Raw genomic sequence first — 27941 nt, 5'->3', positions numbered from 1 at the left:
TCAAAACTGCTGCCAAAACACTGCTTTTCATATTCATTGTTTGTCCCTGTAAAATCCTATCCAGCTGGTGGAAAATGAAAAGCATTGGGAGTCTGCTCAAAGGGCCATAGATCCCACTGAAGCTAAGAGGCTTCTTCAAAAGCCATTCATTGAGCTCCCCTTTTATGACTGATTGCTACTTTGGAGTCTGTACCTTTCAAATCACTCATCCACCACAGAATGTTTTGAAGCTGTTGATTGTCGAGTTCAGATTGTGCAACAATGTTTTACAGCCTGCTGCAATCTCTCCAAATATTTATTCCCCTTGATGAAGCTGATTAAAAGCTACAAGGATAATATCATTAGTCTATTGGGCCATTCAACATTCATTTTTTTTAAACCTAGTTCTCTCACCCTTCCTATTTTCACCCCTGCCTTACAGATGCTGTCCTTGTTCTGGTGAGGTTCCCAGCCATTTGAGTAATGGTCACCATTGTTGACATTTTGTGTTCACTCCTATGGTATGGGCATCTCTAGCTCATTCCCCATGGCTTGCTGCCTTTTTAAACTATTGAGTTCCATGTGGTGTATGGACACCCACAATGTCATGAGGGCCAGAGCTCAAGGATTTTAACACCGTGACACTGAGGTATCTCCAAATCAGATGGTGTGTGACTTGGAGGGGAACTTTCAGGTAATGGTGTTTCCCAGGTATCTGCTGGCCTTGTCCTTCTAGATGGTGATAGTTGTGGGTTTGGAAGGTGTCTTCTAAGGTGCCTTGGTGATTTTCTGAAGCGCATTTTGTAAATTGTTCACTGAGCATCCGTAGTTGAGGGAGTGGATGTTTGTGGATGTGGTCTCAATCACGTGGGTTGGCACCACATCCACTAACATTGTTGTAAAAACCCACTATTGCCCTTTGGGGAGGGAAACCTGTCATCCTTTCCTGGTCTGGCCTACGTAAACCCTACTGCAATATGGTTGACATTTAAATACCCTCTGAAATGGCCAAGCAAACCACTCATTTGGACTGTAGGTTTCAAGATAGCAACAATTAGGGATGTGTAATACTCACCAGTGAAACACCTACATCCTGAGAATGAATAAAAAGGAGTGGGGCTCAAGTGCTGATCAGCCCTGAATGGTTCCAGACGGTGGCTCTCGTTTCTACTATCTCAGTGTTCCTAGACCAGGGTTCTCAGAGAACCTGCTACTCAGAATGACCAAGAACGTATCCCGGGGTAGATGATGATGTTCCATATTAAGCTGAATATGGATGAATGATCAATTCATGGCTTTCTTCCTGCAGTCGTTGAAGAGTGCAAGCGACGACTTTGTTCAGCTGGCTTCCAGGAGCTGAAGGAGGTCGACCACTGGGACCTGAAACCTTCCAACAAGGTGAGTGTCAGGTGGAAGCGTGCAGCCTGGGCAACTCCCTCCCTCAGGAATTTCCACTAAAAACAAAACAATACATAACCCTGCCGCCTGGTGATCAGTATGCTTTCAGAGTTCCAGTACTTGTGTAGAAATAAACAGAAATCGATCAAACCCTTCAGCCCAATCTGTCCATACTAGATTTTAGTCTTCTTCCCTGACCACACGCCCCCAGCTTGAACCTAAGTGTTGATTCAAAAGTGCTTTTCATTTCACTCCCAGTCCCTCCTGGACCCTGTGGCTGATCTCCAGTTTGACTAACTGAGGGCAGCCTTGCCTACGTGGCTGTTTCTCAGCCAGCAGCCCAGTGTTGGCATTGACTGTTTGGTACAAATCTGCACTCATCCCTTAATTCTCCTTTGGCTTTCAGAACATCCAGTGTTTTCCATGAATTAGGCGAAACTATGTTTAATTATTACTGGGATCTCCTCTTCCCTAGCATCTGTAGACTGAATCAATTGCATCCAACAAAGGCCGCCTTTTCCCTTAGAATCAAAGAATGATAAAACAAAGCAGGAGGCCAATCAGTCTGTCATGTCTGTGCAAGCTCTATACTGAAGCTTTTATTCCTGATGAAGGGCTTTTGCCCGAAACGTCGATTTCGCTGCTCGTTGGATGCTGCCTGAACTGCTGTGCTCTTCCAGCGCCACTAATCCAGTATTTGGTTTTCAGCATCTGCAGTCATTGTTTTTACCTTCTATACTGAAGCAATCCAGTTAGTTCCTCTTCCCTGCGGTTTTGCCATTTGCCTACATATTCTTTCCCTCCAAATATTTATTCAATTCTCTTCCAAATGTTACTATTGAATATGCTTCCATCACTCTTTCAAACAGTGCATTCCAGATCACAACAACTGGCTGTGCTTAAAACAAAAATCTTCTTCAAAGGAACTGTAGCTGCAGCCCAGTCCGTTTAATCTTGGTACCGGGGAAGCTTCCAGACGTGATAATTCATTCAGGCAAATTAGACATGGATTAGTGAGGACAAATTGGGTTTAAAAACATAATTGGTCAGAGTATATGAGTTGGCAGGTCATGTTGTGGCTGTACAGGACACTGTTGGAATATTGCGTGCAATTCTGGTCTCCTTCCTATCAGAACTTGAAAGGGTTCAGAAAAGATTTACAAAGATGTTGCCAGGGTTTGAGGGTTTGAACTATAGGGAGAGGCTGAACAGGCCGGGGCTGTTTTCCCTGGAGCGTCGGAGGCTGAGGGGTGACCTTATGGAGGTCTACAAAATCATGAGGGACATGGATATGATAAATAGACAAAGTCTCTTCCCAATGGTAGGGGAGTCCAGACTTACAGGGTGTAAGTTTAGGGTGAGAGGGGAAAGATATAAAAGAGACCCAAGGGGCAACTTTTTCACACAGAAGGTGGTATGTGTATGGAATGAGCTGCCAGAGGATGTGGTTGAGGCTGGTACAATTACAACATTTAAGAGGCATTTGGATGGGTATTGAATAGGAAGGGTTTGGAGGGATATGGGCCGGGTGCTGGCAGGTGGGACTGGATTGGGTTGGGATATCTGGTCAGCATGGACAGGTTGGACCGAAGGGTCTGTTTCCGTGCTGTACGTCTCTATGATTCTATGACATAAGGACTGGGAGCCGGAGTAAGCAGTTCAGCCCCTGGCGATTCAATACTGATGTAGCTGATCTCAACTCAGCCTCAACTCCACGTTCCAGGCTGCTCTCCATAACCCGTTAACTAATCGCCAGCTAAAAGTCGGTCTGTCTCCTCTTTAAATTTATTCAGTGTCGCAGCATCCATTACACTCTGGGGTGATGAATTCCACAGATTCACGAACCTTTGGGATAATAATTCCTCCTCTTCACTGTTTTATACCTGCTGCTACAACTTGTGTGAGATTTTTATTCATTCCTGGGATGAGGGCATCACTGGCTGGGACAGCATTTATTGCCCATCCCTAATTGCCCAGAGAGCACATTGCTGTGGGTCTGGAGTCACATGTAGGCCAGACCAGGTAAGGATGGCAGTTTCCTTCCCTTTAAGGGCATTGGTGAACCAGATGGGGTTTCTTAACAATTGACAATAGTTTTGTGGTCATAATCAGATTCTTAATTCCAGAATTCTTTCTGTCAAATTTCGCCATCTGCCATGGCAGGATTCAAACCTGTTCCCCACAACATTATCTGGTTTAACAGTCCAGTGATAATACTGCCAGGTCATTGTCTGCCCAAGGTGATGATGTGACAGGATGTTGACCAGGCTGATGCTGCTAAGGTGATGTACACGACTGGAGGAAAGTTAGAGTTCATTGCATAAAAGAGACAGGAGCAACATTGAGACCAAATAGATTGTGAGATTAACGGATTTTCTTTTGGACTGGAGGAAGGTTTGAAATGCAGTTCTCTAGGGGTTATTGCTGGGACCTTAAAAATATGAATCATCTGGATCTTGATATATGAGGCACATTTTCGAAGTTTGCAGTCAATACAAAACTTGAAATTGTGAGGACAATAATGTAGAACTTCAAAATGACATGGGTTGGTTGACTGGGCATCTGCCAATGGTCGATAACATTTAATGCTGAGTATGTGGAAGTGGTTTGCTCCAGTAGAAAAGGCCATATTAAATAAAGATCACAATTTCAAACAGGGTGTAGGAGCAGAGCAACCTGGGTGTATATATGTGCGTAAACCATTGTAGATGGGAGAGTGGTTCATAAACTTTATAAAAGGGCATAGAGTGCAGGAGCAAGGAAGTTATGTTAAACTTGGATGAAGCACAACTATTGTGTTGATTCAGGAAGCCACAGTTTAGGAAGGAGATGAAGGCAATGAGATGATATAAAAAGATGAATATGATTTCTGGGATGAGGAGCATCAGTTACATGGATAGATTGGACTATTGGAACTATGCTCCTTGGAGTAGGCTGAGAGGAGATTTGATCAAGGTGTTCAAAATCACACAGCGAGTAGTGAGAGTCTGGAATGCAATGTCTGAGGGTGTGGTGGAGACAGGTTCTCTATCGTGCTATTCAAGAGAGGGTTAAATTATTATCTGAAATGGAAGAACGTGTGGGGTTATGGGAAGAAAATGGGTGAACTGTTTATTCAGAGGGACAGTAAAGTCACTATATGAATTGATAGGAACAGGAGAAGGCCATTCAGCCCATCAAGTTGCTGTGCCAGTCAGTAAAATTGTGGCTGATCTGTGGATTAACTTCATATGCCTGCCTTGGGCCCATATCCCTTGATACCCTCGTTTAGTAAAAACTTGTCTCTCATAGATTTAAGTTTAATAATTGAATTAGCATTCAATGCCATTTTGTGGAAGAGAGTTTCAAATCTCCACTGCCCTTTCTGTGTAAAAGTGCTTTCTAACATCTCCCCAGTCTGACCTCTGGGTCTAGAATCTTCAACCAGTGGAAATAGTTTATCTTTATGTACCCTGTCGTTCCCTGTTAATATCCTGATGACCTTGATTAAATCATCCTTTAATCTTCTAAATTCTCGATAATAAAGGTCTGATTTGCCTAATCTCTCCTCATGATTTAACCCCCGGATGTCCAGTTATCATTCTTGTGAATCTGTGTTAAACTTCCTCCTGAGTCTAAACGTCCTTACTGAGGTGAGGTGCCGAGATCTGCTCACAGTAGTCTAAGTGGGGCCTAACTTGGGTTCTGTATAACTGCAGTACATCTGTATCCTTATATACCCAGCCCTTTAGATATGAAAGCCAGCACTCCATGAACATTTTGGACTATTTTCTGCACCGGTTTTGTGGTATTTTAAAGAACTATGCGGCTGAATGCACAAATCTGTGACGTACCAACTGGCCTAAACACCAAAAGAACTGTGGATGCTGTAAAACAGAAGTTGCTGGAAAAGCTTAGCAGGTCTGGCAACATCCGTGAAGAGAAATCAAAGCGAACGTTTGTGAGGAGGGGTCACTGGACCCGAAACGTCAACTTCGATTTGTCCTCACGGATGCTGCCAGGCCTGCTGAGCTTTTCCAGCAACTTCTCTCCTTGTTGCCGGAATGCTGTGCTTTGCCATTCCGTGATTTGATGTCACTTCTGGTTATTTTGCCAATCAACTTAAATCTGTATCCTTTGATTATTGACCCTTCTTCCACGTCTGGGCACGGTTTTTCCTTATTTACTTTACCAAACCATTTGTGAGTTTTTTAATTTTATTAAATATTTTGAAAACCCCTCTGCTTGAAGGAAAATAATCTCAGCTTCTCCAGTTTCTCTCTCTCTAACTGTAGTTCATCATCCTTTGGAGGTGCCGGTGTTGGACGGGGGTGGACAAAGTTAAAAATCACACAACACCAGGTTATAGTCCAACAGGTTTAATTGAAAGCACTAGCTTTCGGAGCGCTGATCCTGATGAACCACCTGATGAAGGAGCAGCACTCCGAAAGCTAGTGCTTCCAATTAAACCTGTTGGACTATAACCTGGTGTTGTGTGATTTTTAACTTCTTCATCCTTGGTATTAATCTCCCCTGCAAGGTTGTCTTAAAACATGGTCCAGTATTGGGCACAAAATTCCGGCTGAAGCCTATGTAGTATTTTCTAAAGGTTTAACAAAAGAGCCTTGCATTTTTACCCTATGCATTTATAAATAAAGCCCAAGACCTTATGTGTTTTTGTTTTAAAAAAAGCCTTTCAGCAGCAGTCATGCCTTCGTTTGTGTGTATGCCCACAGGTACCACTGTTCCTGTCTGGCTTCTAAATTTGCACCATTTCGTTGACATAGGCACTGTTCATTCTCCTTGCCAAAATGTAACTTCTCACTACTTTGATCTGCCCATGTCACCAGCCTGTCTGTGTGAAATCCATCTTTGTCTTCGAACACCACATATCCATTTTCATATCATCTACAAACTTTCAAATGAGGACTGTATCCTGAAGACCAAGGTACTTTGAAAAGAACAGCAGCCCAAAACCTTGTGTTGGATATCTCCACTGTATACTTCCCTCCATCCGAAACAAGCATTCGCCACAATTCCCTGCTTTCTGTCCTTTTGCCAGTTTTTCATTCATGCTGCTAGTTTCTCTTTCACCTCATGGGCTTTGGCATTGTTGACTATTGTTAAATATCTTCATATATACATTTTTAATTGCACTACCCTTATCCATTCCACAGAGTGGAAAGAATGAGGCTTTTTCCCAGGGTGTAGGGGTCAATTTCTAGGTGAGACAGGTTCAAGGTGCAAGGGGGGGGATGTTTAAAAGAGATGTGCGAGGCATGTTTTTCACCAAAGGATGGTGAGTGCATGGAACTAGAGGAGGTAGTGGAAGCAGACATAATAGCAGCATTCAGGAACACCTGGATGAACACATGAATAGGAAGGGAATAGAGGGATATGGATCCTGTAAGGGAAGACAGTTTTAGTATGGAAGGGCAAAATGGGTTGGAGGGCCAGAGGGCCTGTTCCTGAGCTGTATTGTACTTTGTTCATTGTTCTTATCCCTCCAGTTACTCCATCCAAGAATTCTGAGTCCATTAAATTTGGTTGATAGCTCAAAATAAAGCTGCTGGGCACACTGCACAGATTGCTGACTAAACTCCGTGTAATTCTGCTTTGCTTTATTCAGTATTACCTGACGAGGAACTACTCCACAATAATTGCCTTTGCGGTGGGAGCCAAGTACCAACCAGGGAATGGATTTAGCATGATTGGAGCTCATACAGACAGCCCCTGCCTACGGGTAAGTGCGGAATATCACCCAACATGGGTCTGGTAACGTACGTCGGGCAGGCAAGAAAATCCAAGGGAGGGGCTTTCTGCTGAATACAACACATGAAACAAAAAGCAAATATAATTCACCCTGCCCTGTGAGCACTGTTGATATTGGAGGGGAAGTGATTGGTTTGAATAGGCACTGTAACGAAATAACATTATTTACATGGTAATTTTTCCCAGAATAGGTCTGAGAGATAATTGAGGGAGGGGATAAAACTGGGCAATGGATACAGGGTTCTTCTGTCAAAATAGAGCTGTTGTTCTTCTGAGATATGCACACGCTCTCCAAACAAACCAACTTCACGCCATTATGGACAGAAAGGAATTGGCTCAAACCTTGAATGGGAAAGAAACTGCTAGAAGGAGACATGTTGCTGACACGTCCTGTCTTGCGCTCACCAGGGAAAACTCAAGAATGCCAAATTTCAAATAACCTCAATGTTTTATACTACCAGAGATGATAATGTTATTTAGTTGGCAGGTTGAACCTGAATAATGTGTGGCCATGGAGGAAACAATGTGGAACTATAGGTTTACCAAGCTCCCAGGTAGTCCACAAAAGGCTTGAATATAATCCTTCTGTTTGCAGAGAACAGGTCCCTGGGTGTGAATGGACATGGCTTCTGGTTAAGTGCAAGTGCAACGGAACATGTTATGAGCTGAGTTTTCAAACCTGTTGCGAAATCTGGCTTTCTTGTATTCGTCCTGATGAACGGAACGCAAAACCCTTGGGCTTACATGTCTTTCTTCTTGACAATATTCAACTTCTGTACTGTCAAGTGATTATTTTGTAAAAAATAAATATTAGGCCTGTGGGAAGGAGAACTTGTGTGGATAGCTGTTTCAGGGAAGAGGACTTTAGGAAGCAGTGGTTATTTTCAGTACTTACCCAGTTTAGAAAACTAATTTTCAACTTCCATTCCTCTTTCTTTATGCTGCTGTCCCCCACCCAAGCCCACTTGATTTCCTCTTTCTAGATTGTCTTTTCTCTTACTTTGTGTAGGTAGGCTTCCCCAGGTGAGGATGTCAGTGATGAGAGTGAAATACCTTTCCTAACTTGTTACCACCCGAGCTTGGGTTGAGTGTTCCCAGGGCAGGTGTGATGAGGCTTAAGACACAACATGAGTGCTGCCTGAGTGAACTAACCCCAGCATTCGCTAACTGCCCCCAGTCATACCACTGAAACACCCCCAGCTGATAGCTCGGGAAGAAAGGATTCAGATGTAACAATGACAACTTGCATTGGTTCATTCTTATTGCTCTCATAATAGCCAGAGAATCATTTGCAATGGCTTCTCTAACTGCTCCTGTGTGTTGCCTCTGGTGGCCTCCTGTTCATAGGTGACCCTTTGTGACATTGCCCGAAGGCAGTGTGCCTGTTTTTTGCATGTAGACTGACAATTTTCAGCTTTTTCTTAAAACCCTCCTGGGATGTGGCATCTCTAGTTGAGCCAGCATTTATTACCCATTACCATTTGCCCCTTGGGAAGGTAGTGGTGAGCTGCCTTCTTGAACTGCTGCAGCCCACAATGCCCTTAGGCAGGGAATTCCAGGATTCTGACCCAGTGACACTGAAGGTAGATAGTACACACTGCTGCTACTGAGCGTCGGTGCTGGAATAAATGGTTTCTTGTGGATGTGGTGCCAAACAAAACGGGCTGCTTTTTTCCATGGACTCCTGAAAGATGTCAAACTTCTCGAGTGTTGTTGGAGTTGCACCCGGGGCAACTGTGGTGAGGCTTAAGATACTGCGTGAGGTTTTTGTGAACGCTGCTTGAGTGAACTAAGTACAAGTGGGAAGTAACCAGCGGCGAGTTTGCCCTCTCATGCCCACTGGTTCCAGTTTTGCCAGGGCTTCTTGATGCCACACTCAGTCGAATGCAGCCTTGATGTCAAGGGCTGTCCCTCTCCCCTCCCCTCTGGAATTCAGCTTTTTTGTCAATGTTTGACCCAAGGCTGTAATGAGGTCAGGAGCTGGGTGGCCCTGGGGGAACCCAAACTGGGCGTCACTGAGCAGGTTAGTGCTGAGCAGGTGCTGCTTGATAGCTCTGTTACTGACCCCTTCCATCACTTTATTGATGATCGAGAGGAGACTGATGGGGCGGGAATTGGTTGAGTTGGATTTGTCCTGCTTTTTGGTTACAGTACGTACCTGGATTTACGACATTGTCAGGTAGATGCCAGTGTTGTAACTGTACTGGAACAGCTTGGCTAAGGGAGAAGCGAGTTCTGGAGCACAAGTCTTCAGTACTGTTGCTGAAATGTTGTCGGGGTCCACAGCCTTTGCAATATACAGTAACCCCAACCGTATCTGTGATGCTGGGGACCTCCAGGAGGGGGCAGTGATGGATCAAGATTAGAGTGGCGCTGGAAAAGCACAGCAGGTCGGGCAGCATCCGAGGAGCAGGGAAATCGACATTTCTGGCAAAAGCTCTTCATCAGGAATGAACTATCAGGTTCCTGATGAAGGGCTCCTGTCGAAACGTCAACTCTCCTGCTCTTCGGATGCTGCCTGACCTGCTGTGCTTTTCCAGCACCACTCTAAGCTTGACACTAATCTCCAGCATCTACGGTACCCACTTCCTGCTAAAGTCACCTCTCTGCCAGCATCCATCTGGACTCCTCCACTCTTAGGTTATCAGGCTGCCTACCCACTTATCCAGCACTGGACGAACAAAAACCATCTCCAACTGAATGTTGGCAAGGTTATGCCTGCTCTACACTGATCACTATCCGTTGACTCCAACATCCCCCAGGAACAGGCCTGTATTTGTTCAGTCTGTTCTTGACATTGGTGTCACTTTGTTTCCATTGTGGCCCTACCAGGCAGGTTTGGAACTGCTTCATTATTCTACTGATTAGCTTGAGGCAATCCAGGGAAGGTTCACTCGGTACATTCCGGGTATGGAGGGACTGACTTATAAGGAAAGGTTAATGGAATGCGGAAGAATGGCAGGAGACCTTACTGAAACATACAAGAGTCTAAGGAGAGTTGACAGGATAGAAATGGACAAGTTGTTTCCCCCTGTAGGAAAATATAGGACCAGAGGACAGCATCTCAGAATAAGGGATTGTACTGTGAGGACAGTGATGAGGAATTATTTTTCTGTCAGAAGGTAGTTAATCTGTGGAATTTATTTTATTGCAGAGGGTTCTCGAGGCTGGGTCATTGAGTAAGCCGAGATAGACATTTCTACTCAGTAAGGAACTTGAGGATTGTGGGGAAAAGGCAGGAAAGTGGAGTTGAGGGTTACCCGATCACTCATTGAATGGCAGAGCAGACTCGATGGGCAGAGTGGCCTATTTCTACACCTGGGTCTTATTAATGTGAACTGGTATTGAATTTGTTTGAATATCTTTCTGTTGCCAGGTGAAAGTCAGGTCGAAGAAAACGCAGGTGGGTTACCTCCAAGTCGGAGTGGAGTGTTACGGTGGCGGAATCTGGAATACTTGGTTTGACCGGGACCTCACCGTAGCCGGCAGGGTTGTGCTAAAGGTAGGTTGCTGGGCCGTAAACATCTCAAATTTGAAATTCTCGCATTTGTTTCCTTAGGCAGCCATAACCTTGCAGCCCCCCCACCCCCACCTCATCTCTGTCACCTCCACTGGTCCGATGACCCTTCAGGATTCCTGAGTGCTTCAAGCTTTAGCCCCTTGTGCATTCCAATTTCCATCCCTTGTGACTAGGCTGTCAGATGCTGAGGCCTGAGCTCTGTACTTCCTTCTCCAACCTCCAAACCTCCTCTCCTTTCTGACTCTCTTTGAGACCTACCTCTCTGACGAAGGCTTTGGTCACCTGTCCTCCTGTATCCTTATGTTGTGAAGAGGAAACCCACTTGTGAAGTGCCTCAGGGATCTTTGTGCTGTGCAATTGCAAGTTGTTGCTGCAGCAGTCTCTTCTGTGCACACAATTGCATGTCAGCTTGGTGTGGATGATTTGACAGGCCAATTTTGAGTTGCTTTAGACCTCTCTGCCTCTCTTCTGTTTCTAGAATGGAGACAAAATGGAGCATCGCCTGATCAATGTGGCTGACCCAGTCCTTCGTATTCCTCACCTGGCCATCCACCTGCAGAGAGAGATTAATGACAACTTTGGACCCAACAAGGAGAACCACCTGTAAGCAGCATGGTCAGCAGGCTTGGTAATGGCTGACACCTCCCCAGCCCCTGACATTTAATCATCTAGTTATCATACCCTCCTATCCCTCACTTTCCTTTGAACAGTATCGACACTCCTCATCGCAAATCTACATCATCCGGTAGTCTGTTCCACATTCTCACCACTAATTGAGTCAATTATGATGTGGAGGAGCTGGTGTTGGACTAGGTTGGACAAAATTAAAAATCTCACGACACTAGGCTATAGTCCAGCAGGTTTATTTGGAAGCACTAGCTTTCGGAGCGCTGCTCCTTCATCAGGTAGCTGTGGAGCAGGACCATAAGGCATAGAATTTATCGCAAGAGATTGCAGTGTCATGCAACTGAAATGAGATATTGAACAAACCTGGATTGCTGTTAAGTCTTTCATCTTTAGAATGGGTTGCAGGTTTTGGTTCGTTAATATGTAAGTCCCAGAACTTCTTTTAAATCACATTCTCAAGATAATGTAAGGTTTTATAACAAAAGGTGACATCTCAGCTCAGACATTAAAGGTGTGAGCTTACAGTCTGTCTGTATCCCAATCTTGAGTCAGACTGGTTCTATTTCCAAAGTGGAATTTACAAAATATTATCTGGATTAACTGGATTAACTGCTTGCAGATTGTGCATTTTTGAGCAAAATTGAATATATCTGCAAATATAATTCTTCAATTACAAATTCACCCCATAGATGTGTATGTGTGTGCACCTGTATGAGAGAGAGAGAGAGAGAGAGAGCGTGAGTACACATGTGTGCTGTTCATTCTATCATTTTAGTTGCATGACGCTGTGATCGTTTGCTATAAATTCTGTGTCTCATGGTCCTGCTCCACAACTACCTCATGAAGGAGCAGCGCTCCAATAGCTAGAGCTTCCAAGTAAACCTGTTGGACTATAACCTGGTGTTGTGAGATTTTTAACTGAGTAAATTATTGTACTTAGTGATCATCTATGTTTATATTTTTGAACTTCCATTTAAGCAGGACCACTTTCCCCACATCCACTGTATCAAGCCCTTTAATAACTTTAAATACCTCTACTCTTTCACTTTTCTAGAGAGGGAGCCTCAGACTATCCAACCTTTGCTTTTCTGATAGAGCTAGAGGCAAAAAAAACTGCAGATGCTAGAATCCAAAGTAGACAATCAGGAGGCTGGAGGAACACAGCAAGCCAGGCAGCATCAGAAGGTGGCAAAGTCAGTGTTTCAGGTATAACCTTTCTACAGGACTGGAGAGGGGTTATAACTGAAACGTTGACTTCTCCATCTCCTGATGCTGCTCGGATTGCTGTGTTCTTCCAGCCTCCTGCTTGTCTACTTTCTAATAGAGCTGAAAATGTTGCTGGAAAAGCGCAGCAGGTCAGGCAGCATCCAAGGAACAGGAGAATCGACGTTTCGGGCATAAGCCCTTCTTCAGGAGAAGAAGAGCTTATGCCCAAAACGTCGATTCTCCTGTTCCTTGGATGCTGCCTGACCTGCTGCACTTTTCCAGCAACACATTTTCAGCTCTGATCTCCAGTATCTGCAGTCCTCACTTTATCCTCGAATACTTTCTGATAGAGCTAACCAATCAGGTCAACTATAATTCTTGCAAATCTTTTTTGCACTTTCTCAAGTGCTGCGTATCGTTTTTATAGTGTGAAGATCACAACGGTTCACCATAATCCAAATTTGGGTGTGAGATCCTCACAACTCGTGAGTTTTGAGGAGATTTGTAGGTCAGGTCGAGGTTCTGGATGTAGATTTGCTCGCTGAGCTGGAAGGTTCATTTTCAGACATTTCATCACCATACTAGCTAACATCTTCAGTGAGTCTCTGGATGAAGCCTCGTTCAGAGGCCCACTGAAGAAGTTACCTAGTATGGTGATGAAACGTCTGAAAATGAACCTTCCAGCTCAGCGAGCAAACCTACATTCAGCTCCACACAACTTTCTGCCCTTCAATTCTATCCCTGTTAACATGAACCTGAGTTTGTTTTTTAGTGGGATTATTAATCTGCATCATTACTTGTGAGGTTGTGTGTATCTGTAACCTTGCTGTCAGTCCCCCTGTTCCTCTTGTCTGGACACTAACTTTCCAAGGAGTATGTAGCCTCTTTATTCCTCCTGTGAGCATTTAGCAGATATCTCTACCGAACTTTGCCTGCCAATGTCACCCGAAGTCTGTAATAGGGTGGCCAGTCAGTCTCCAAGACACTGGTTGTGTGCCACCCTGGAGAACAATCATAGGGCATAGCAAAACCTAATCAATCTTTTAAAAAGTCTTTTTCAACATTTCCCTTTGCCAGATGTCAAAGTATTGAAAATGGGGGAAATAAAACGCCAGCTGACAGTGTTAATGTCCAGTTGGTTAATGAGCCTTTTTGCTTTCCAGTTATATAGGGGGTAGAACATAAGTGTGGGTGTGTGACCAACTAATGGCTGGAGAATGGGGAAAAGTTATGTGGCAAAACCTCCATTTAATCACAGTTGGTCATCAGCAGGTTTCTATGATTTAGAGTATTTCTGAAAATGCACTGGTGATGTAGAGTATTTCTGAAATCATGCAATCACAGAACCCCTACAGTGTGGAAACAGGCCCTTCGGCCCAATAAGTCCACACCGACCCTCCAAAGAGTAACCCACCCAGACCCATTCCCCTACCCTATGCACCTAGCCTACACACCATGGGCAATTTAGCGTGGCCAATTCACCTGACCTGCACATCGTTGGATTATGGGAGGAATCCGGAGCACCCGGAGGAAACCCACGCAGACACGGGGAGAACGTGCAAACTCCACACAGACAGTCACCCGAGGCTGGAATCGAACCTGGGTCCCTGGCACTGTGAGGCAGAAGTGCTAACCGCTGAGATTCCATGCCCCCAAATCAGCTGCATGTTAACTGTGTATTTCCTTCAAAGGGTTCCAATCATAGCTACAGCTGTAAAGGAGCAGCTGGAACTGGGAGCGAAATCTACTGGAAATGCCTGTGATGCCTCTCAAATGGTAAGTGACCCCGACCTGTTATTGTTTCAACAGTAACAAATGGATCTGTGTCATTCGTATTGTGAAATGGATAGGTTTATTACTCAGTGTTGGAAGTCTCCAACTGTCACGCTGTATAGCACAGAATAAAGAAACAGTGCTTCGATATGATTATTTATTGATGGGAAGTGGTTGCCCTGCCTGAGCCCAGCATTTATTACCCCGTCCCTAGTTGCCCCTTGAGAAGGTGGGGGCGAGCTGGTCTTCTTGAATCGCTGCAGTCCATCTGCTGTAGGTTGACCCACAAATGCCCCTAGGGAGGGACTTCCAGGATTCTGACCCAGCGACACTGAAGGAACGGCGATATATTTGCAAGTCAGGGTGGTAGGTGGCTTGGAGGGGAACCTGCAGGGGGTGGGGTTCCCATGCCGTCCTTGTCCTTCCTGATGGAAGTGGTTATGAATTTGGAAGGTGCTGTCTGAGATGCCTCTGTGAAATTCTGCAGTGCATCTTGTTGATAATACCCATTAACGTTCTGAGCATCAGTGATGGAGGGGAGTGCTGGACGTTTAAAAATAAGCTTTTTGGAGCGTACGCCTGTGAGTCATAGAAACGTGCAGTTGTGAAAGTGACCATTCGGCCCATCCAGTCCATGCTTATACTGTGCAGAATCCAGTTCCATTGCTTGCTGTAACTCAGTATCCCTGTAAGTTTGATTCCTTCAAGTGCCCTTTTGAAATAATTCATCATCTTTCCATCCGTCCTATGTTCCCTGTGCGTGGATCCCTGGGACCATCTGGGTCAGTGACTGCTGAAACCAGCATTGGTTGGACATGGAGTTGAGACACCAATTGGTGTACGTGGACTCTCAAATTGACTTGTCCTGCTTGGAGGAAAGCCAATTGGATATGTGGACAGCCTTACAGCACTATTATTTATTACTCATCCAAGGGATGGGGGCATCGCTGGCTAGGCCAGCATTTGTTGCCCACCCCACTGGGCCGTTAAGAGTCAGCCATATTGCTGTGGGTCTAGAGTCACAAATAGGCCTCTCCTGGGTAAGGATAGCAGTCTTCTTCCCTAACGGACATTCGTGAACCAGTTTGGTTTTTCCAACAATTGACAATGGATTCATGGTCATCATTAGACTCTTAATTCCCAATTTTTAAAATTGATTTCAAATTCCGCTATCTGCCATGGCAGGATTCCAACCCAGGTCCCTAGGACATTACCCCAGTCTCTGGAGTAACCGTCCAGCAGTAATACAGGCCGTCACCTCCCCTGTTCAAGAGGGCAGCTCACCACCACCTTCCCAAGGGGCATTTAGGGCCCAGCAGTAAATACTGACCAAGCCAGCAGCACCCACGCCCACTCGTGAATAAAACAGAAATGATGAACAGGCTGGACACAGTAGGTAGTGTAAAACGTTCTCTGTTTGTAAAAAGAATGAGACAAGAGGGGCATAGATTTTAAGAGATGTGCAATTGAAGCAATGGAGATGTGCAAAAAAGTTTTTTCACAAGTTGTAGTTACGGTCTGGAATGTACTGCCTGGAATTGTGATGCAGGCAGGATCAATTAAGGCATTCAAGAGAGGCATTAGATGGTTATAGAGTCATAGCGATGTACAGCATGGAAACATACTCTTCGGTCCAACCCGTCCATGCCGACCAGATATCCCAACCCAATCTAGTCCCACCCGCCAGCACCCGGCCCATATCCCTCCAAATCATATTCATATACCCATCCAGATGCCTTTTAAATGTTGTAATTGTACCAGCCTCCACCACTTCCTCTGCCATACACGTACCACCCTCTGCATGAAAAAGTTGCCCCATAGGGTTCTTTATATCTTTCCCCTCTCACCCTAAACCTATACCCTCTAGTTCTGGACTCCTCGACCCCAGGGAAAAGACTTTGTCTATTTACCCTATCCATGCCCCTCATGATTTTGTAAACCTCTATAAGGTCACCCCTCAGCCTCTGACGCTCCAGGGAAAACAGCCCCAGCCTGTTCAGTCTCTCCCTATAGCTCAAATCCTCCAACCCTGGCAACATCCTTGTAAATCTTTTCTGAACCCTTTCAAGTTTCACAACATCTTTTTGATAGGAAGGAGACCAGAATTGCATGCAATATTCCAACAGTGGCCTAACCAATGTCCTGTACAGCTGCAACATGACCTCCCAACTCCTGTACTCAATACTCTGACCAATAAAGGAAAGCATACCAAACGCCTTCTTCACTATCCTATCTACCTGCGACTCCACTTTAAAGGAGCTATGAACCTGCACTCCAAGGTCTCTTTGTTCAGCAACACTCCCTAGGACCTTACCATTAATAATTGGGATAAAAACAATGTGCAGGGATCTGGGGAATAGTTAAAAGGTTGGTTCTGGATAAAGGAACCAGTATAGGCACGATGGGCTGAGCAGCCTTCTCCTGCACTGTAATTATTGTGTGACACAGTGTTTTTGCTGATTTGCTTTCATCCACAGTCCGAGAAACACCACTCTGTCCTGCTGAACCTGCTCTGTGCTCAATTGGGAGTCAATGTGGACAAAATCATCGACTTTGAGCTATGTCTGGCCGATACTCAGCCTGGGGTAAGTCTGTTTCTGTGAAACGGTTCCGACAGCGTGGTCATTGTCGACCAGAGTTGGAATGATGAATTGGTGATAATTGGATGGTCAGTGGGAGTGTGGAATGGTGCAATTCACAACACAAACACATAAAGAGGGAGGGACTTGCATTCATATACTGCCTTTCGAAACCTTCCCAAGGTGTTTTTATTGTTGCTTTGGATGTGGATAACACCGGTATGGTTAGCATTGCCCTTGAACTAAGTGAACTCACTAGGAAGGAATTTGTTAAATTTGAAAGGGTACAGGAGAGGATTGGAGGCTTTGAGATATAGGGAGAGGCTGAATAGGCTGGGGCTATCTTGCCTGGAGTGTCAGAGGCTGAGGGGTGACCCTACAGAGGTTTGTATAATCATGAAGGGCATGGATAAGGTGAATAACCAAGGTTTCATTACCAGGGTGGGAGAATCGAGGACTAGAGGGCATAGGTTTAGGGTGAGAGGGGAAAGGTATAAAAGGAACCTAAGGGGCAACTTTTTCACACAGAGGGTAGTGCGTATATGGAACGAGGTGCCAGAGGAAGTGGTGGAGGCTGGTACAGTTACAATATTTAAAAAGCATCTGGATGGGCATATGAATAGGAAGGGTTTGGAGGGATATGGGCCAAGTGCTGGCAAATGGGACTAGAGTAATTTAGAATATCTAGTTGGCATGGACAAGTTGGATCAAAGGATATGTTTCCATGCTGTACAGCTCTATGACTCTAAGCGGATTACTGTGCTGTTTCTTAGGAAAGACTTGATGTAGTTTTGTTTTGACCGCAGTGTGGACTCAAGAGATCCATGTGCGACAGTGGCTTCTGAAAGCAGAAACTGTTCCTTGACCCACTGACCCGCGCGTGCCATGTTTCCCAGCAGCTGCACAGCTTTGAGTGAATGTTGGTCAATGGGCAGTTCCGAGTCCCCTGCATTGCTGAGAGTCTGGAGTTACATGTAGGCCAGACCATTGAAGACATTCATGTACCAGCTGAGTCTTAGCAACAAGTGATTATAGTTCCATGGTCTCCATCACTGAGACTGGACTTCAGTTCCACGATCATGAGTTGCATTTCAATTCCACCTGCTGCCATGACGGGATTTGAACCCTTGTCCCCAGAACATGAGCCTGGGCCTCTGGGTTACTAGATTCTAGATTAGAGTGGTGCTGGAAAAGTACAGCAGTTCAGGCAGCATCCGAGGAGCAGGAAAATCGACGTTTCAGGCAAAAGCCCTTCATCCTTGCCCGAAACGTTGATTTTCTTGCTCCTCGGATGCTGCCTGACCTGCTGTGCTTTTCCAGCAACACTCTAACCTAGACTCTGGTTTCCAGCATCTGCAGTCCTTGTTTTTACCCCTGGATCACTAGACCAGTGACATTGTCACTCGGCCACTCTTAAAGGCAAAGATGTACTTTATAGTCAGTGATGTGCTTTTAAAGTGTAGTCGCTGTTCTAATGTTGTAAAGGTGTCAGCTACTTGCACACAGTCATCTCCAGAGGCTTCAGCGTCTGTGAGTGCAGAGCTACAGCAGTGTTAGCTGCCCTTTGTAAAATAGGGATAAATGCAGCATTTCCAACAATGCTCATGACCCACTAATGAATTTTTAAAAAAAATCAATTAACTAAATAAATGTAAGACACAAAGCCAGTATCGGTAATGACAACCAGTAAAGTAGTCAATTGACGTAACAGGAGAAAGTGAGGACTGCAGATGCTGGAGATCAGAGCTGAAAATGTGTTGCTAGAAAAGCGCAGCAGGTCAGGCAGCATCCGAGGAGCAGGAGAATTGACGTTTCGGGCATGAGCCCTTCTTCAGGAAGGCTCCTGAAGAAGGGCTCATGCCCGAAACGTCGATTCTCCTGCCAATTGACGTAACAACCCATCTCACTCACTGACACTCTTCAAGGAAGAAAATCAGCCATCTTTGTACCATCAATGAACTGACTCTGAACTGACCTTCGAATTGGCCTCAGTTACATACACTATCACCTACTCAATGGCATTTCAGGATGGGCAATAAATACTGGTCTTACCACCCCCCCCCAACCCCAAATGAGTAACATTTAAATTGTGAAGAAAACAATTATGGAGGTCTTTCTGAAATATCCTTGACCTGCAGTACTGGACTGAATGTTACAGGGTAAGGAGGTATTCTGCTTGCCTTCCCAGCCCAGACGGAATGTCAGGTGTGTATGTAAAATAGGGTTACTCTGCACCAATCATGGAGGCAGCCTTCAGTATGCGTGAACAGTGCACACATTGGCAGGAGGGTGTCCTGTTCTCAAGCTGCTGGCGAATCTGACTGGCAGCTCTGGCAGCATGAACAGAGCAGCAAATCCCGAATGGGCACTGCTGAGAGTAACCCCAGCCAGAGCATCTGGACCCAGTAAATCCTGGATTTTGGACTGGAATTTGGACAGGTAAGGACCAGCTATACTAAGGAGAATGAAGACGTGGTTGGTAGGGTGCAGCAGACAGGCTTGAAATTACAGATGGCAGGGTATCATCTTTGTAAGGATGAGGGAGAGGTGCCTCTAATGTACTCAATTTACCTTCTTTTAAAGAATTTGGTTAAAATGATGGACTACCTGCTCTCTTCTGCCTGCTAACTCCAAACATATTATGTTGTGCAAAGTCAGAACTCATATGACACCTGTTTGTAGTCCAACAGGTTTATTCAAAATTAGTTACTCTCTGAAAGCTTGTGATTTCAAATGAACCTGTTGGACTATAACCTGGTGTCACGTGACTTCTGACCTGGTCCTTCCCATTCCAACACCGGATCCTCCATATTACGTAGTGGGAAGGGCTCTTGTGGGGCAGTCTTATTGTCCCTACCTCTGAACCAGGGGACACAGGTTCAAGACCCAACTGCACCAGAAATGTATCTGGAACAAGTTGATTAAAAACAGGAATAGCTGAAGAAACTCAGTGGGTCTGGCAGCACTTGTGGAGAATTCACGCTTTGAGTCCAATCACCCTTTTTCTGTTTTTGCTTATTTCAGATCTCCAATATCTGTGATCCTTTGTTCTGGTTTAGGATATGTACGGGGAGAATCGGCTGTTTACATCTGAGGAGTGGGGGTGGTATTGTCATTGCTGTTCTGACTGTGCTTCACCAGCTACCTTGTTCTTCCTTCCAGGCTCTGGGTGGCGCCTTCAAGGAGTTTATATTTGCTCCACGATTGGATAATTTACACAGCTGTTACTGTGCCTTGCAGGTAATGTGCATTAACCCACTTCAACACGTAGTCAAGAAAAACGAACACAATGCCGGAATTCCTCTCCCTCCCTGCCCCGATTTGTCTCTCTTGTTTGTATTACATCTTCAAACCAACTTCCAAGATTATCATTCCCAAATCGTCTTAGGTGGCTGAGTGACAAACCTACATTGGTAGCACCTGTCTAAAGGACTTGGACATATATAGCACAGTTAAAGTGGCAAAAGCAGTATATATTATTTTGCTAGCCACGCAGCATTCCAAGTATCCAACTTGAAACATTAACAACGTACAGCTAATGGTGGTGTTCCTGTTGGTCCTTTACTCACGAGTTATTTAGACCACTTCTGCACTCTCCCACTCTGTTGCTTTCACTTTGATTACTCGCTATAATTTGACCCTCCCCGGGCTCGCTAGCCACATTGTTTCCGAGTCCAACAACACCACGCTTTTAAATTTCTCGTCCTTGTTTTCAAATACCTCTGTGGTTTTACCCCTAGCTCTGTAATCTCATTCTGCCATTCCAACTCTCTGAGATGGTTGTGTTCCTCCAACTCTGGTGTCTTGCATATCCCCCAGTGCCTTCAGCTGCCTAGACCTTACTCTGTAAACCTCTCCACCTTCTTTAAGTTAATCCTTAAAGCATACCTCTTTGACCAAGCTTTTGGTCCCCTGGATTATTATCAGCACTGTGGCTTGTGCTGCATTTAGTTTTACAGTGCTCCCGTGCGCTCCTTTGGGATGCTGTTTTATATTAAAGGTACTGCATAAGTGAGAATTAATTTGTTCCTGGAAATGCTCTCTTGTTTCTCAACATTGGTGTGAGACTGACTCAACCCCCTGCTTTTGTATCAGCCATGGTGAGATGGCCAGTGCTCTCACCTCAGTGTCAAAAGGTTACGGGTTCAGGTCTCCCACTGAGCTGTGCACAGCAGAAACACGAGTAAAAGTCCTGGCATGCTGTTCCACAACCTTCTAACTCAAGGGGACAAGTGCCAAACCAAAGTGGCATATGGCTTTTCCATTCCTTGTTTTGGTGTCTCTGTGGTAAGACCCCTTTCTGCATCCTGTACAGGCCCTGATTGAATCATCCGAGGAGCAAGGCACTCTGGCTGAGGACAGCAATATCCGAGTGGTTACGCTGTTTGACAACGAAGAGGTAGGTTCATTTGATATGATGGACATTGCGAACAATGTTTGTGCATAAGATCAGGACTGGTGTGAGACAGTAACAAATCCAATTGGAAATTCAGGAGAATTTTTGTTGCTCAGAAAGTGATGAGAATGTGGAGCCCACTCCCACAGGGAGCAGTTGAAGCGAGTAACGTGGATGGAATTCAAGAGGAAACACATAGTGGAGAAAGGATTAGAATGACAGTTTATACAATGAGATGGGAGAGTGGGAAGGAGCAGTTATATGAGTGCTTGCCAACTGGAGAAATGACCTGTTCCTGTGTGAGTGCTCTGTAAGACGGATGAAAGTCAAAAGGCCCACAGATATGACTTATGCAAACTTAATAAGTATATCCAAGTATAGTCCACAAAGTATCAATGGCATCTGTCTCAAGAGAGAGAGAGAGACCACTGATAACCGAGCTTTGGGGGTCCTACATCTATCGTACGGTAGAGTGAGGAGGCAGGGCCTACATAAACTACTGCAGCCAGTGTGGGAGTTGAACCTGCACTGTTGGCATCTCTCTGTCTGAACCTCATGATAGTCATCTACTCTGCTGAGCTCATACATACATAACTGGAGGAAGTTCATCTCAGAATATCATTTGTGATCTGTGGGGCTGCCTTCTCAGGTGGAGATGAGAATTATTTTAGAACGAGGCCAGTCGGGTTCTGTCTGATCTTGCAACTGATATTTATTTCATTCTTAACGCTGAGAAGATCAGTGAACACGTTATCACATTCCCTGCATCTGATGAAATAAGGATAGATTTACAAATGGATAGTGCCTTCCTCAAATACGACAGCCAGTTTGCAGAACTGTTCTGAAGAAGGATCACAGAACCTGAAACATTAACTCTGCTTTAGAACATCGAACATAGAACAATACAGCACAGAGCAGGCCCTTCGGCCCTCGATGTTGCGCCGACCTGTGAACTAATCTAAGCCCATCCCCCACACTATCCCATCGTCATCCATGTGCATATCCAAGGATTGTTTAAATCTCCCTAATGTGGCTGAGTTAATTACATTGGCAGGTATGGCATTCCAGGTCCTTACCACTGTCTGTGTGAAGAGCCTGCCTCTGACATCTGTCTTAAATCTATCACCCGTCAATTTGTAGTTATGCCCCTCGTACAAGCTGAGGAAAAAGACTTTCACTGTCTACCCTGTCTAATCCTCTGATCATCGTGTATGTCTCTATCAAATCCCCTCTTAGACTTCTTCTCTCCAATAAGAACAGACCCAAGTCTCTCAGCCTTTCCTCATAAGACCTTCCCTCCAGACCAGGAAACATCCTGGTACATCTCCTCTGCACCTTTTCCAATGCGTCCACAGCCTTCCCGAAATATGGTGACCAGAACTGTACACAATATTCCAAGTGTGGCTACACTAGCATTTTGTATAGTTGCAGCATGATATTGCAGCTCCGGAACTCAATCCCTCTACCAATGAAACCTAACACACCGTACGTCTTCTTAACAGCACTATCAACCTGGGTGGCAACTTTCAGGGATCTATATACACGGACTCCAAGATCCCTCTGCACATCCACACTGCCAAGGATCTTTCCATTGACCCAGTATTTTGCCTTCCTGTTATTCTTCCCAAAGTGCATCACCTCACACTTATCTGCATTGAACTCCATTTGCCATCTCTCAGCCCAATTCTGCAGTTTATCCAAGTCCTCCTGTAACATTCTTCCACACTGTCCACTACTTCACTGACTTTAGTGTCATCTGCAAACTTACTGACCCATCTACCTCTGCCTGCGTCTAAGTCATTTATAAAAATGACAAACAGCAGTGGTCCCAAAACAGATCCTTGTGGCACACCACTAATAACCGGACTCCAGGCTGAATATTTTCCATCAACCACCACTCGCTGCCTTCTTACAGAAAGCTAGTTTCTAATCCAAACTGCTAAATCACCCTCAATCCCATGTCTCTGCATTTTCTCCAACAGCTTACTATGTGGAACCTTATCAAAGGCTTTACTGAAGTCCATGTACACCACGTCAACTGCCCTACCCTCATCTACATGCTTGGTCACCTTCTCAAAAAACTCAATGAGGTTTGTGAGACACGACCTGCCCTTGACGAAACCATGTTGACTATCTCCCATCAAGTTGTTGCTTGCTAGATGATTATAAATCCTATCTCTTATAATCCTTTCCAAAACTTTTCCTACAACTGACGTAAGGCTCACTGGTCTATAATTACCTGGATCATCTCTACTGCCCTTCTTGAACAAGGGCACAACATTTGCAATCCTCCAGTCTTCTGGTACTAAACCTGTAGACAATGACGACTTCCTCTCCACAGGTGCTGCCAGACCTGCCGGGTTTTTCCACCTATTTCTGTTTTTATTTCTACTTTCAGCGTCCATGGTTCTTTTTATTTCTAATCTTGTTCTTTCTCCCTCTGCCTTCTCCTTTGTGGTTGTTGAAAGGTGGGCAGCGAGAGTGCTCAGGGGGCAGGCTCCTCCTTGACGGAGTTAGTTCTACGTCGCATGGCTTCCTGTTGCGACAACCCGACTGCGTTTGAAGAAGCCATTCCCAAGTCATTCATGATCAGCTCGGACATGGCGCATGCTGTACACCCCAACTACGCGTAAGTGCTTCCATTTCCAATTCTGCTTCTACAGGATGACATGGTCAGCTCATCCCCAGCTGTTGTCTAGATCAGTAATGATGGGAATAATGTGCACTTAGCAGTTAGTCAAGAAGCAGTCTAGGGCAGTGCTGCATTGGACTGTCATTTAAGTTAGAAAGAACAATGTCTTTTTTTTAAAAATCCCCACACAGTGTGGAAACAGGCCATTCAGCCCAACGAGTCCACACCAACTGTCTGAAGGACTTTCCACCCAGACCTATGCCCCTACCCTATCCCTGTAACCTGGCATTTCCCATGGCTAACACACCTAACCTTCACATTCCTAAACACTCTGGGTAATTCCCCACAGCCAATCCACCCTAACCTGCAAGTCTTTGGACTGTGGGAGGAAGGCGGAGCACCCGACAGAAACTCGCACACAGGAGGAGACTGTGCAAACTCCACACAAATCAGTTGGCCAAGGCTGGAATTGAACCCAAATCTCTGGCACTGTGAGGCAGCAGGGCTAACCACTGAGCCACCATGCCACCTGTTACCTGTAGGTCCTAACCTTTCTGCATGATTTGATGCAGCCTAGTATTTTGTCACAATGTTTTCAAAGATCAGGATTAGAGTGGTGCTGGAAAAGCACAGCAGGTTAGGCAGCATGCAGCAGCATTGGATGTTGCCTGACCTGCTCTGCTTTTCCAACACCACTGTAACCTTGACTCTAATCTCCAGCATCTGGAGTACCCACTTCCACCTAGTTTTCAAACATCAATTGAGTGCCATCCATGTTGCTGTGGATCTGCAAATCTGAGCAGTTCAGACAAAGGCAAGACCATGAATATCCTTCGCATGCTTGAAAACTTCACGTTCCACAATCGTTTTTGCTTGACTTGAGTTAGTGAGGACGAGTCTTTATGAACTGATCAGAAGTTTATGTTTTGAATAAGCACAGGTCAGACCCTGAAAGGATGGCAGATTTCCTTCTGAACCAGATGGGTTTCTATGACAGTCTGATAGTTAAATTATTATAATTAATGAGAGTAATATTTTATTTCAGTTTCTTTAATTGAATCGAAACTCCCCAATGGCTAACATAAGGTTTGAATACGCGTCTCGAGAACATTAGTCCTCTGGGTTACCATTCCAGTAACATAACTGCTGTGGTACTAGCTCTGTAGGTCAAAACTGGAACTCTGTTCCCAACAGAGTTGTGAGAGTATCTTCATACATGGAGAAAGTGAGGACTGCAGATGCTGGAGATCAGAGCTGAATATGTGTTGCTGGCAAAGCACAGCAGGTCAGGCAGCATCCAAGGAGCAGGAGAATCGACGTTTCGGGCATCAGCCCTTCTTCATACATGGGCACAGACAGCAATTGTTTAAGTGGTTCATCATCGTCTGTCAAAGGCCATTAGGAATTGGCAATAAATGCTCCCCTTGCCAGCAACTACCAACATCCGAGAATGAATACCGAGCAAAGGTGTAAAACAGAAGGTGCTGGGCAAACCCAGTAGGTCTGGCAGCATTCTGTATTGGGACACTGGTCTGACGTATGACCGAAGGAGAGACATACTGGACTTGAAATGTTAACTCTGTTTCTCTCTCCAGTGATGCTGCTACACCCACTGAGTTTCTCCAGTGTTTCTTGTTTCTATTTCAGCAAATCTTCAGCGTCTGCAGTATTTTGCTTTTATTATAACATTTCCGGCGTTGCTGGTTCCACCAAATTGGATGGGAGTCTGAGCTGTGGGGAGGCTTCAGGAGGACCTGGACAGGCTAGGTGAATGGACCAGCAGAAGGAGTGTAAATGCGAAGCTACTTACTTCAAAATCAGAAGGGCAGATTTTTTTTTGTTTTAAATGTAGAAAGGTCAGGAAGTGCAGATTGCCAAAGGGATCAAGCTGTCCCTGTCCATGAGTTTCTGAACGCCAGCATGCGTGTGCAGCAAGCAATCAGAAAGGCAAATTGTTGACATTTTATTGTCAGCAATAAGATGTTGGATTTCAAGGGGATTCGAATACAGAAATAAAGATATCTTGCTGCAGTTGTATTGAGTTTTGATGAGGTTTCACCTGGTAGATTGTGATCATCTTAGAAGAGAGAGTGAGGAAACCAGGTCTGTATTCTCTAGAGTTTTGACAACTGAAGGGTGAGCTCATTGAAATTTACAGAACCCCTACAGGATATTGCAGGGTGAATGTGGTTGGCCAGTGAACTCTAGAACAAGGGGACATATTCTCAGGATGAGGGTCAAGCCATTTAAGACTGAGAGACTCAAAGCTGTACAGTATGGAAGCAGACCTCTCGGTCTAACTAATCCACGCTGACCAGATTTCCTCAATTCATCTCGTCCTATTTGCTAGGTTTGGCCCACATCTTCAAAATGTGTCAGGACCTTAGGAACGTCGCTTATGGTGATTCACTTGGTTAGCTATTGTGGGATCTTGCTGTGCATCAGTTTATAATGGGCTTTTAAGTATGTTGATAGGAAGAAAAACACAATTTTAACAGGGTTCATGAATCACTTATAATGCAGGTGAGCGTGTGGGGTGCAGGAGGGTATGGGGTTGGTCCTCAGGAACAGGATGAAAACCTCCAGCTTTGGGTGGCACGGTGGCTCACTGCTGCCTCACAGCGACAGGGACCCGGGTTCGATTCCAGCCTCGGGCAGCTGTCTGTGTGGAGTCTGTACATTCTCCCCGTCTCTGCGTGGGTTTCCTCTGGGTGCTCTGGTTTCCTCCCACAATCCAAAAATGTGCAGGTTAGGTGAATTGGCCATACTAAATTGTCCATAGCGTTCAGGGATGTGTAGGTTAGGTGCATTAGTCAGGGGTAAATGGCGTTGGTCCTCAGAAACAGGTTGAAAACCTCCAGCTTTGGATGGCATGGTGGCTCAGTCGTTAGGGTAGGGGAATGGATCTCTTCGAAGAATAGGTTCTGGAGTAGAGTTGTTTTTACCTTCGGAGAATAGGTCTGGACCCAAGAGCCTGTTTCCACACTGTAGGAAGTCCCAGATTGAGTGAAATTGACCTTGTATTTTGAATACTTTCAGAGACAAGCATGAGGAAAATCACAGGCCAGCCCTTCACAAGGTGAGCTTTACCGACCCGGGTCAAACCCTGTAAGAGTGAGCCACTGCATCGTCCTGTCAAATTAGCGGGTCAAGTTGTATCTTTTGTTTTTACAAATCAAGTGCATTGCTTCGCTTGTCTTCCACTGAGTTCTCTATTTCTGTCAAACCTGATGCCCTCCATTCCCTGCTTTCCCAGCTGTTGTAGCCAATGTTAAAGATCTCATGGCACTTTTAAATAGAGGTGAGGGCCCTCTCTTGCCCTGACCAAGATTTATTCCTTTAGCAATGCAGCGGGATAGGGATGCAACAAAGTAAGAGGCCACTCTGCCCATCATACCTGCACTAGCTCTTTGAAAGAACTGTCCAATAAGTCCTGCTCCCTTGATCAACTGCGTGTAACCCTGCAATTTTTTTTCCTTTTCAAGTATCTAACCAATTTCCTTTTGTAGGTCATTGTTTACGGATACTCCTACCATCCTTTCATACAATGCCTGCTGTATTTCACCCTGTAATTTTCTTATGACTCCTTCAGTTACCCCCGACACCTCCAGAGCTGCTGCTAGTTTGTTGCCTTGATGTTTGTGGAGTTGAAACACAGCTCCAGGAACAATTACATCGTCCTCTGTACAGCCTCTCGTCGAGCATTGGCTGTGAATCTCTGACTACAATTTGGCAACTCCACGGTCAGTCTGAGTGGCACCAGTTTGGTGTTTGCTCAGTGGCCTTTTGCGGTTGGATTCAGAGCCTGAAATACAGTCAGGGGATTTAAGGTGGCACTCTCACGCTTCTAGATTACCCAAACAGTGATCACCCCAATGTCCTACTCAGAGCTCCTGGAACCAGACGCAATGTCCGTGGGGCTTGGACTTCTCTCCTTGTTTTTGCAGATGTTTTAAAAGCTGAAAGAAATGAACCAGCAGCTGTCATAGAGATGTACAGCACAGAAACAGGCACTTTGGTCCAACTCGCCCATGCTGTTGTGGGATTTGTACTCATGTTCTCTGGATTATTTGTCCAATA

General features: G+C 45.2%; 1 protein-coding gene across 7 annotated transcripts in view; it reads left to right on the top strand.

The window, feature by feature from the left end:
- dnpep (aspartyl aminopeptidase) overlaps window positions 1–27941 on the top strand; it is a 95880-nt gene that overhangs the window by 57864 nt on the left and 10075 nt on the right. For all 7 annotated transcript variants that reach the window (XM_072579974.1, XM_072579977.1, XM_072579976.1 and 4 more), the window contains 10 exons: window positions 1289–1377; window positions 6986–7099; window positions 10505–10630; window positions 11127–11251; window positions 14173–14257; window positions 16732–16839; window positions 19996–20073; window positions 21149–21232; window positions 23698–23858; window positions 26901–26940. In XM_072579974.1, coding sequence (XP_072436075.1) covers window positions 1289–1377; window positions 6986–7099; window positions 10505–10630; window positions 11127–11251; window positions 14173–14257; window positions 16732–16839; window positions 19996–20073; window positions 21149–21232; window positions 23698–23858; window positions 26901–26940 — 1010 coding nt within the window. The remainder of the gene's footprint in view (window positions 1–1288; window positions 1378–6985; window positions 7100–10504; window positions 10631–11126; window positions 11252–14172; window positions 14258–16731; window positions 16840–19995; window positions 20074–21148; window positions 21233–23697; window positions 23859–26900; window positions 26941–27941) is intronic.

Source organism: Chiloscyllium punctatum, chromosome 10 (genome assembly GCF_047496795.1).
Source record: "Chiloscyllium punctatum isolate Juve2018m chromosome 10, sChiPun1.3, whole genome shotgun sequence".
Classification (NCBI taxonomy): Eukaryota; Metazoa; Chordata; class Chondrichthyes; order Orectolobiformes; family Hemiscylliidae; genus Chiloscyllium; species Chiloscyllium punctatum.
This window is presented reverse-complemented; position numbering and strand designations above follow the sequence as displayed.